General features: G+C 37.2%; 1 protein-coding gene across 1 annotated transcript; it reads right to left on the bottom strand.

The window, feature by feature from the left end:
* Nucleotides 1-731: 731 nt before the first annotated feature.
* On the bottom strand, nucleotides 732-8,271 carry LOC144640590 (uncharacterized). Its single transcript, XM_078499688.1, has 5 exons — nucleotides 8,173-8,271; nucleotides 3,368-3,512; nucleotides 3,053-3,100; nucleotides 1,750-2,001; nucleotides 732-1,009 (listed from the first exon to the last, which is right to left on the bottom strand). The coding sequence occupies exons 1-5, from the start codon at nucleotides 8,269-8,271 to the stop codon at nucleotides 747-749; spliced, it is 807 nt and encodes a 268-aa protein (XP_078355814.1). The 3' UTR covers nucleotides 732-746.
* Between the last annotated feature and the right edge of the window lie 4,056 nt (nucleotides 8,272-12,327).

Below are 12,327 nucleotides of genomic sequence, written 5' to 3'. Positions count from 1 at the left end.
GTGTATACATGTAGGTCATTATTTTTACACACCCTTGCAAGCAAATGGGGTACCTAAAAGTAACACAGCCATAGGACATAGTGGATTTTAACCAAGCTTGTTCGGTCCAGATTACCAGATATAGAAACATTGGTTAAAGTGAAGAACAGCTCCCAAAAAAAAACTTTCGACCGTCTGTTGGCTGATTGAAGGTTGATTGTCAGTCGACTGTCAGCCACTTCTCAGCGGACTGTTAGCCAACAGAATCCCCAAGTTATGACCATTTTAGTCACCATGGCGACTAAATTGGAACCGAAGTCGCCTAAAAGTAAGAAGAAGGATTAGGGGGGGGGGGGCACAATCTTTATCACAAGATTGAAAAATAAATTGTCACGTGGACACTACTTATTCATCAGGAAAGCCAACATAAACCTTTGTGATTTTCGGAAACCCTCCTTATAGCCTCATTATTGTTCATAAAAAATTCTGAAAAAAACAACGTTTACATGGACAAGAAGCGACGGTTTAAAATCACATAATCGCTGACAAGACGCTCAAAAACACGAACCATGTGAAGTTTTTTACCGGTAGTCCACATGACAATTTTTTTCAATCATGTGATAAGAATTGTGCCGTCGCTGGTTCAAATTCGTAACAGCAGTTTTACCACTCAAGTGATTTTGATAGTAGTAGAGATGAAAAAAAAAAATCTAACTGCCTGTTTAACCAATAAGGTTGTTCCCTTCAGTTCAACTGGGCCATGCAGATCAGAAAAACACAGTACAGGTATTGTTCATACATGAATAAAGACAACTTACATCATTTGTATTCTTCTTCATCTTTTCCTCAAGTTCTCTCTTTTGCTTTGCAAGCTGATTAGAATTCTCTTCTGCTTTTCGTAGCTGTGTTCGAAGGGAGCGCAGTTTGAGGTCAAGTTCGTCAAGTTCCTGTTGGGAGGCTGGTACATTCTTTGCTTCTCGTTCTTCAACTATTCGGCGCAATTCATTTGCCAGCCCTTCAAGAATTGCCTCTGTTGAAAAAGTGTAAAAAGCTCCAGTGAACAAAAATTGTTTTAAAGTAAAATTCTAAGTAAAAACTACAACCCTTCACAAAAGTCTTGGGACACTTAACCAAATCAACGAAAAATTGACACTGTATTGACCTTCCCCTCCCCACCCCAAATGCAATGTTGATTTCCACCCATCACACCTTGAGACAATATTTTAACATTGTCTTGGGGGGAAAGGGGGCTCAGAAAACTAAACAATGAGTTCTTAACGCAAAAAAATTTGTCAGTGAGCACTATTCCTTTAAGTATCCCAAGGATTTTTGTCTAGGATTGTAGTAGGGTAAGGCTTTTCCAGGACTAAGTGGGTCAAAGGCTCACACAAGTGGTTAGGAGCATTGCTTCTCCCACTGATTGCCTCCCAGCGCACTAAAAAATGTGCCGTTTGTTCATCCGGCACAAGTAGATTTTTCTCCTGGGCAAGTAACTTTTCATTCATACATGTACTTGCCCAATGCACAAGCGCCCAGGCAATTTGTCTGAAAATTGTATAAGAAGTAGATAATTTAAGACAAGCATTCAACTGCCCTGGGGCGAGCAAAATTTGATGCTGGTTGTCGAAGGACTAGCTGGAACTAAAAATTTTCTTTTTTGAGCCCTGAGTTTACTAGAACATGTTTTAAAGTAGTTGTCTAAATTTACACAATGTAAATGAAGTCAAATTAATTATGAAAAACATCACAAACGTAATAACATGTACTTACGCTTTTTCTGAGGATTTAGTCTGTCTATGATAGTATCTTCTTCTTCCTCTTCTTCCTCCTCGTCTTCCTCTTCCTCGCCTTCATCTGCATCTACATGATCCTGATTCAGTCGATTTTTCTCCGCCTCCATTCTTCTCCTCTCCTCCTCCTCCTCTTCTTCACGCCTTCGCCTTTCTTCCTCTCTTCGCTTTTCTTCTTCTCGGCGCCTTTGTTCTGCTGCCTCCTCCTCTGCCTTTTTCTTCTCTTCTTCCTCTGTTGAGCAAAAGAGTAAAAACAGGCCTAAATTATCAGATTTTATCATGAACGATATACGACTGTATACAGTTGAAGCTCTCGTAAGCGGACGCCCTCGGGATGCGAAAAAATGTCCGTAACTGGAGCTGGCCGCTTACGAGAATGGTTCTAGTAAGCGGCCACTAGGGGTGTGGGGGATAGATGGCCACTTACGGGAGCTTGCCAAGCTAAAAGGACGTGGATGATGACAAAACAAACACTGAAATATGGTACTGTAATGACTGTAAAATCATTGTGACAAACGGCGATGCGAAGTTGATTGACAACATCAAGATACAGAGGTTGCTAATAGGATTTTCTTTGTGGTGTCCGCTTACGGGAGCTTAAAAACAAAGAAAAAGTCTCAGTCGTAAATAATCTCTGAAAGTGTCCGCGGCTTCTTACAGGAATAATGGCTTACGAGAATGTAAAAATACAGAGTTTGTATGGGAAATAAAACAGGGTTTCAATCTAGGTGGCCGTAAGTACATGTAGAGCTGTCCGCTTACAAGAGTGTCCGTAAGAGAGCTTCGACTGTATAGGAAATGCTGCAACTTGAATGCTTCTCAAAGCAACAGGATTGTGATTAAATAAGACCATTGCCAAAGGGCAAAACTTCCTAGCAGCTGAATATTTTGATGCTTGAATCATACAAAGCTTCCTAGATATTTTTCATTTTCTGACTATTAACATAAGAGAATTTTGGTTCACACAGAAACTTGGGAGGAAAATTATATGACATTTCAATGACAATAAATTTGGCTGCTAAGGCTTTAAATACTGGTATCCTAGTGGCTGAATATTTTGATGGTTGCATCGTACAAGTTTCCTAGAATTTCTTCTTTTTGCAACTATAAACTTACAAGAATATGGGGGAAAATCTTTATTTCCACAACATTTTCATGGCAGTGGTCATGCAACTTTGTTTACTCATCTGCAGGCCTGAATGTACTTACATGTAGGCTGGGTAACAAAGCACAGTTCCTTGTTAAATCATAATAAAATAATCTTATTAAATTAATTGGTTTACCTCTTTCACGACGACGACGGGCTGATGCACTCTCCTCAGCGGGTTCATCTGGAATGAAATGACAAAAAGATTAGTTGACGTCCCACGTCTATCTTTGTTACAATGCATGACGTACAACACGATCTACAGCAGCATTAAATAAGGATATATAGATTTTGGGTGTACATATGTACATAAGTACTAAATTGCACCAAGGGTGCAATTTGTTATTTTCCTCTGTTCTGGTTTATTGTAATGTATAATAAATGAATATAAAACAAAGGAAATTACCAGATTGTACCAAGTGTAAAATTGAACCACAATTAACAAGTGTACCTTTAGTGCCCTTGTCTCTGTTCTTTCGTCGTTCTTCCCTCTCCTTCTTCCTCTTTTCGTCGTCGGCAACATCTTCTGCATCTCTTTCTGCACGACGTGCCTCACGCTCTTTCCTGCGGGCTTCCCTTCTCTTTGCTGCTTCGTCCTATAAGGAAGTTTCAAGTATTAATAACTGTTGAAACATTGCTTCCAGTGAAATGAAAAGCTGTCGCTGGGTTGTAAATAACGGCTGGTGATCGGTAATTACCGATCAAGTTTACCAGCCAAAAAATAAATAAAAATTTAATAAATTTTAAAAAAATATATTAAAGTGGTCAAATCTTTATCATTTGCACCTTCACAAAAAAATCACCTGTCAATCTGTTTTTTCATATTTCCAACCCTGTGTCATGTTAGTGATTTCAACAGTAAGGCATTTTTTTTGCAAAAATTTAAAACACAGTGATATCCTGCTTGTATGGGGACACGCCCTAGGAATGATACTGAAATTAATTTAGATACACAACACCTCTTTAATTTTCTTAAAATACTGGGTTTCCATGGAAATGATGGAGTGAGTTCAAAATGATGACGTCTACCGGTATTGCAGTGTGTGTACTATGTTCATTTACAACAATTTTAAATTTATTCTTACTACAATGTTGTGGTTTAATTTTTGCCAGTGGTTGTGTTTTTTCAAACCAGTTAATTTTTTTTTCAAACCAGTTTAATTTTTTTGGACCAGTTTATTTTTTTTAAACCAGTTTATTTATCAACTGTCTGAAAAGAAGTCACTAGACATGTAATCGAAATTTCATACCAAGTGAAACATCCATAGATCCAAATGTACTTTTCCTAGTCCCAAGACAATTATCAACCCTTGTGTAAACAAATTTATTTAACCCGAAACAACTAGAAAAAAATCGTGCAATACGGTAATTATTTTGTTAACCTGAAATCTTCAACTGTGTTATTTATTTGAAAATAGACCTGCCCTTACTTACAAGTAAACTGTAACCATAACAAACGGGAGTGCAACTAACCGCAAGCAAACTGCAGTGAAACTAACTGCAAGCAAACCAAGCTGAAACTAACCGCAAGCAAACTAAGCTAAAACTAACCACAAGCAAACTGGAGTGAAACTAACCGCAAGCAAACCAAACTGAAACTAACCGCAAGCAAACTGGAGTGGAACTAACCGCAAGCAACATGGTGAGACTCTAAAGGGAAGCCGTAATTTAATAAAACAGGGTTCAATTTGTTTTCGGACTCCCAAAATGTTTTCGGACTCCAAATTTTTTTGTTTATTAAACAAGTAATCAGTCTTTTTTGCTTAATAAACAAGTTTGACTAATGAAAGTTGCTTATTAAACAAAAAAGACCCTATTTTTTAATTGATAGACAAAAAAGGTGGTATTTTTTGTTTATTACACAAAAATTTTTTGCTTATTAAACAAAAAACCCGCGCGCTTTTTGCTTATTAAACAAAAGTTTCACAACATTTTGTGCACACGAAAATCTTTACCTTCGGCCGCCATTACATACAAAAATATTGAGAGGAAAAACATCGCTACGGATGAATCATTATTTTAACAACATATATATTAGAAGTCTCTACTGCTAAATCATTCCACTGAGGGAAAACAAAGGCATGACTTCCCTTTTAGGAAGAATATTTTCCAAAAGTTTGACTACGCAGCGCGATCGATCGGCTGCGTTCAACGAGCTGCTTGTTGGATGCTCAAGTTTTAAATCGGAAACGAGCCCTCGTCATTTTATTAATTACAAAATAAAAACATCAAGAGATTTCTAAAAGCAGAAAGAACCGGGGATTTGAACGAAGATGGCCTGTTTGTCGTCGAGTTTGTTGGTGATATTAGATCTATTTTATAAACGACGAAATGAACAACTTTCTAGCGATGTGTTTTACGCGGTCATGAAATTTGTACTTTGCAGCGTAATGTGGGAAAAATAAGGCTCAACTCCGTGCAAAACCTCCGCAGCAATGGATAAATCATTGTTAAATGAAAAACTTTTAACAGAAGACTTGTCTGCTGCATCCTATTTAAGCGACCTTTCTTTTTCTGGAAGAATATTTTCCATGCATTAAACGTTGTGCGATTTCGCGGCGAGCGATCGGCGATTCCGGAACGAGCTGCAAAGTCGAAAGTTTTTAAGCGATTTCTAGCAAATAAGGAGCTTTTTGAAGGCAGCAAGAGCAGAAGATTTAAATAAACACAGCTCTATAAATATAAAGTCGTAGTATTAAATATGCAGTCGAGATAGCCGGTGATAAAATCTATTTTTAGACACGTTGACAAAATAAACAGCAGAGCTAGCTGTCATGTTCAAACGATTCACCCGGCAGACAGGGAAAATTACCACGGTCAGAAAAAAAATTCTTTTCGCGTCAACTTTCAAAATTTGTGCTGAATTCCCGTGCAAAAGCTCGAAAGGACTTAAAATTCCTAGGTTCATTAAAATTAAGCGGAGTTTTCATTCAAGAACTGTATGTATGAAGCGTAAGTCTAGCTAACGATTACTTTCACCACGGACTTTTTTTACAACAGACTTGAAATGCCAGCTTATGTTTTGAATATCAAGCAAGAATAGCGCCTTTTGTTTATTAATTAAAAAAAGGTATAGGTTTTAGTTATCAAACAAAAGTGCCACAACATTTTACGAACTTCATGCAGTCACGAGTACGGTGAAATCGATCTTGCAAAAGAAAACAGCGTAATGTCATACATGTAGACAGCTAATTAGAGTCACCAGTTTTCTTGAAAATATTTATAGGTTTTAACCAAAACGTGGCACGTTTTGTTTATTAAACTATTAAACAATTTGCTTTTCAACCGAAAACGGGTCATAACAGTCTAGTTTGCAAACACATTCGTATCTTCATGCAGCTACGTAACTACGGACAAAAATATTTGCGAGCAAAAACAACGCAATCATTCCACCCGAATTTAATACAATGAGGCAAAGAGTTTTCTGAATGTAGCAAAAATGGGTCACTTTATTCTGGACAGGGCGAAATAAACAGTAGCGTGGTTTGTATATTTCCGCGATTCACACGAAAGTAGTTTGTACTTTACGCGACAACTGGACAAATTTGAACTGAATTATGTGCCGAGTGTCGGTGAAGTAAAATTTAAATAGAGAGAAGGAACTGTAAAGCGAAAACTAGTGTGAAAACGTTACTGAAAAGAAACTCATGTTTTCAGTTCAGTGTTGACTTCTCGACGCGACTGAAACGAACACTTCGGTTTGATAAATAGAATTTAAAGGAAAGATAAAAACTCTCGGCTTTTTGCAATTCGTCGAGTTCGTTCGTACTGTAAAATTGACTTAGGTGCAGACAATGTACACAGGAGAATATTCATTCAAAAAACAATCAAAATAGACTTGTAAAATCTGAGAACACATTCGATTCGTAAACCAGAAATATTTACGAGAAGATCGATCAAGAGATAAAATGTGTGAAGTTTTAACGCATTCCGTCGAAATGGATTTTGGAAATGAAAGCTGGTGTTTAATTTGACGGACAATCTGCTGGCCAAAGATTTAAAACAGTTCATCGCACAAGAATTTATTTGTACTTGTTTTTATACGCTGCCCAAAATAATAATAACAAAAACAATCAAAACAGACTTGTGAAATCTGAGAACACATTCGATTCGTAGATCATGCAGAGATATTTACGCGAAGATCGATCAAGAATAAAATGTGTTCTTCGGTGCGTTTCCGCTTGATTAAAAAACACACGTCCAGTAGAACAGAAAAATAGCAATACAGTTATTAAAAGGCTTTTACCACTCAAGTAAACAAAGTCTTTCAACTGAAAGAGTTTTAGTTTGAATCAGGATTCCTATTTGAAAAGTAATGTCACGCAACTCGCCGGCTAAGAAAACGCGAGAAAAGGTCGTTTTGTTAAATCTAATTGCCCTTTATTTTGAGCGAAAGTAGCTACAGAAACTTTTAAAACATCTGGAGATTTTTGAATGATCGTTTCGAGCGATCGTTTTGCCGGGTAGAAAAAAAAACAGAGCTTGACAACTGGAAGCAGTTTAACTTACAGTTTTCGTTGGCGCCAAAATGCTTTGCGCGGGAAAAATTTCAGACAGCTTTTAAAAAAGCTTCGGCAATTAAATTCAACACGACAATGAAAATACAATTTTTTGGTATCAATCCACACTTTTTTAATAAACTTCAATATCAACTGACTGATCGAGAGAACAAATATGAGACATATGAGCTCACCTCTTAACAAGTCACAAGAACATCAGGGCCACGGCGCGGCGTCCTTAGCACAGAAATTTATGCACGTCTGTAGATTCTTTAGTTGTCTTTCCCTTTAAATATTTAAACCGCCATCAGTGATTTGACCTGCTAAAAGTGATATGACTTGCAATTTCTATGTTATACGCTTACAAACACTGTCCGGCCTGGTACATGTACGTATTGAACAGTGTCCAGCACTCCGTTAGTAAGTCTTGCTTACAAACAGAACAAAACGAATAGTTCTCAACCAAAATTGTTTTAAAGTTCGCTCCTGTTTTCTCGAATACGGTAGTCCCGGAACTCGCATTATAAGTCGCGTATGCACGTGTAGATTTCAACGGCGGTTCACCTCAAAAATGACGACGAATTAAGTCCAATCAGCAAATCGCAGAATAGGCCATGTCAACAAATCTTGATTCCCCGACTGAGTTGAAGAAGGCACTATTTCTCCAATTTAACCAATTTTCGTAGCCAAAACATTTGCACAAATGTCGCCACCGCCGCTATAAAGCACAGAACTGTCGACTAGCCGAAAAACTTACAGAGCTCCAATGTTCACCGTTAAACCGTTGAATTGCGAACACGCTGCTTTGATCGCTTATGGCGCGTCCACAGTGACCAATGACAGCGCTTGCTGTCATAAAGGCACGTGACGGGAACCAATCACGGTGCTCGCTGTCAGAAGGTGTCAGTCACAGATTTGGATGACACGCCTATAATGATGAACGTGAGTTCCCTTAATCGTTAGAGCTCTGTAAAGTTTTTCGGCTAGTCGACAGTTCTGTGCTTAGCGGCGGTGGCGACATTTGTGCAAATGTTTTGGCTACGAAAATTGGTTAAATTGGAGAAATAGTGCCTTCTTCAACTCAGTCGGGGAATCAAGATTTGTTCACATGGCCTATTCTGCGATTTGCTGATTGGACTTAATTCGTCGTCATTTTTGAGGTGAACCGTTGAACCGCCGTTGAAATCTACACGTGCATACGCGACTTATAATGCGAGTTCCGGGACTACCGTATTCGAGAAAACAGGAGCGAACTTTAAAACAATTTTGGTTGAGAACTATTCGTTTTGATCTGTTTGTAAGCAAGACTTACTAACGGAGTGCTGGACACTGTTCAATACGTACATGTACTAGGCCGGACAGTGTTTGTAAGCGTATAACAAAGAAAATGCAAGTCATATCACTTTTAGCAGGTCAAATCACTGATGGCGGTTTAAATATTTAAAGGGAAAGACAACTAAAGAATCTACAGACGTGCATAAATTTCTGTGCTAAGGACGCCGCGCCGTGGCTCTGATGTTCTTGTGACTTGTTAAGAGGTGAGCTCATATGTCTCATATTTGTTCTCTCGATCAGTCAGTTGATATTGAAGTTTATTAAAAAAGTGTGGATTGATACCCAAAAATTGTATTTTCATTGTCGTGTTGAATTTAATTGCCGAAGCTTTTTTAAAAGCTGTCTGAAATTTTTCCCGCGCAAAGCATTTTGGCGCCAACGAAAACTGTAAGTTAAACTGCTTCCAGTTGTCAAGCTCTGTTTTTTTTTTCTACCCGGCAAAACGATCGCTCGAAACGATCATTCAAAAATCTCCAGATGTTTTAAAAGTTTCTGTAGCTACTTTCGCTCAAAATAAAGGGCAATTAGATTTAACAAAACGACCTTTTCTCGCGTTTTCTTAGCCGGCGAGTTGCGTGACATTGCTTTTCAAATAGGAATCCTGATTCAAACTAAAACTCTTTCAGTTGAAAGACTTTGTTTACTTGAGTGGTAAAAGCCTTTTAATAACTGTATTGCTATTTTTCTGTTCTACTGGACGTGTGTTTTTTAATCAAGCGGAAACGCACCGAAGAACACATTTTATCTCTTGATCGATCTTCGCGTAAATATCTCTGCATGATCTACGAATCGAATGTGTTCTCAGATTTCACAAGTCTGTTTTGATTGTTTTTGTTATTATTATTTTGGGCAGCGTATAAAAACAAGTACAAATAAATTCTTGTGCGATGAACTGTTTTAAATCTTTGGCCAGCAGATTGTCCGTCAAATTAAACACCAGCTTTCATTTCCAAAATCCATTTCGACGGAATGCGTTAAAACTTCACACATTTTATCTCTTGATCGATCTTCTCGTAAATATTTCTGGTTTACGAATCGAATGTGTTCTCAGATTTTACAAGTCTATTTTGATTGTTTTTTGAATGAATATTCTCCTGTGTACATTGTCTGCACCTAAGTCAATTTTACAGTACGAACGAACTCGACGAATTGCAAAAAGCCGAGAGTTTTTATCTTTCCTTTAAATTCTATTTATCAAACCGAAGTGTTCGTTTCAGTCGCGTCGAGAAGTCAACACTGAACTGAAAACATGAGTTTCTTTTCAGTAACGTTTTCACACTAGTTTTCGCTTTACAGTTCTTCTCTCTATTTAAATTTTACTTCACCGACACTCGGCACATAATTCAGTTCAAATTTGTCCAGTTGTCGCGTAAAGTACAAACTACTTTCGTGTGAATCGCGGAAATATACAAACCACGCTACTGTTTATTTCGCCCTGTCCAGAATAAAGTGACCCATTTTTGCTACATTCAGAAAACTCTTTGCCTCATTGTATTAAATTCGGGTGGAATGATTGCGTTGTTTTTGCTCGCAAATATTTTTGTCCGTAGTTACGTAGCTGCATGAAGATAAGAATATGTTTGCAAGCTAGACTGTTATGACCCGTTTTCGGTTGAAAAGCAAATTGTTTTATAGTTTAATAAACAAAACGTGCCACGTTTTGGTTAAAACCTATAAATATTTTCAAGAAAACTGGTGACTCTAATTAGCTGTCTACATGTATGACATTACGCTGTTTTCTTTTGCAAGATCGATTTCACCGTACTCGTACGACTGCATGAAGTTCGTAAAATGTTGTGGCACTTTTGTTTGATAACTAAAAGCTATACCTTTTTTTAATTAATAAACAAAAGGCGCTATTCTTGCTTGATATTCAAAACATAAGCTGGCATTTCAAGTCTGTTGTAAAAAAAGTCCGTGGTGAAAACTCCGCTTAATTTTAATGAACCTAGGAATTTTAAGTCCTTTCGAGCTTTTGCACGGGAATTCAGCACAAATTTTGAAAGTTGACGCGAAAAAATTTTTTTTCTGACCGTGGTAATTTTCCCTGTCTGCCGGGTGAATCGTTTGAACATGACAGCTAGCTCTGCTGTTTATTTTGTCAACGTGTCTAAAAATAGATTTTATCACCGGCTATCTCGACTGCATATTTAATACTACGACTTTATATTTATAGGGCTGTGTTTATTTAAATCTTCTGTTCTTGCTGCCTTCAAAAAGCTCCTTATTTGCTAGGAATCGCTTAAAAACTTTCGACTTTGCAGCTCGTTCCGGAATCGCCGATCGCTCGCCGCGAAATCGCACAACGTTTATGCATGGAAAATATTCTTCCAGAAAAAGAAAGGTCGCTTAAATAGGATGCAGCAGACAAGTCTTCTGTTAAAAGTTTTTCATTTAACAATGATTTATCCATTGCTGCCGAGGTTTTGCACGGAGTTGTGCCTTATTTTTCCCACATTACGCTGCAAAGTGCAAATTTCATGACCGGCGTAAAACACATCGCTAGAAAGTTGTTCATTTCGTCGTTTATAAAATAGATCTAATATCACCGACAAACTCGACGACAAACAGGCCATCTTCGTTCAAATCCCCGGTCTTTTCTGCTTTTAGAAATCTCTTGATGTTTTTATTTTGTAATTAATAAAATGAAGAGGGCTCGTTTCCGATTTAAAACTTGAGCATCCAACAAGCAGCTCGTTGAACGCAGCCAATCGATCGCGCTGCGTAGTCAAACTTTTGGAAAATATTCTTCCTAAAAGGGAAGTCATGCCTTTGTTTTCCCTCAGTGGAATGATTTAGCAGTAGAGACTTCTAATATATATGTTTTTAAAATAATGATTCATCCGTAGCAATGTTTTTCCTCTCAATATTTTTGTATGTAATGGCGGCCGAAGGTAAAGATTTTCGTGTGCACAAAATGTTGTGAAACTTTTGTTTAATAAGCAAAAAGCGCGCAGGTTTTTTGTTTAATAAGCAAAAAATTTTTGTGTAATAAACAAAAAATACCACCTTTTTTGTCTATCAATTAAAAAATAGGGTCTTTTTTTTTTAATAAGCAACTTTCATTAGTCAAACTTGTTTATTAAGCAAAAAAGACTGATTACTTGTTTAATAAACAAAAAATTTGGAGTCCGAAAACATTTTGGGAGTCCGAAAACAAATTGAACCCTGTTATAAGTAATAACTTTGTGTAAAAATCACCTTGACTCATATAACTTTTAAAACAGGGGACCTCTAACCCTAAGCCCAAACACTTTGCTTAACTTCAACCATATAGAAAGAACAAACAACAACTCTGATTTGTAAAATATCTTTATTGAAAAAAATTGAACTGTTCTAAAAAATTGAACTGGTCTAAAAAAATCGAACTGGTTTGAAAAAAATGAACTGGTTTGAAAAAAAAATGAAACCAAATATAAAATTAAACCATAACATATACAATATGTACATGTAGTTGTAAGGCTGTACTAGTTACAAATTTGTTCAGTTCTGAACTTTTTATTATTTGTGACTAGTGAAGGTCTCAAAATTATGTGATCCAGGTTTTCGCAAATTATTCTTTGAAAGTTTTTCGCCT

This window comes from Oculina patagonica, unplaced genomic scaffold (genome assembly GCF_052425735.1).
Source record: "Oculina patagonica isolate OP01 unplaced genomic scaffold, crgOcupat unplaced369, whole genome shotgun sequence".
NCBI classification, from domain to species: Eukaryota; Metazoa; Cnidaria; class Anthozoa; order Scleractinia; family Oculinidae; genus Oculina; species Oculina patagonica.
The sequence above is the reverse complement of the archived record's forward strand: the minus strand, read 5'-3'. Positions and strand labels throughout refer to the sequence as shown.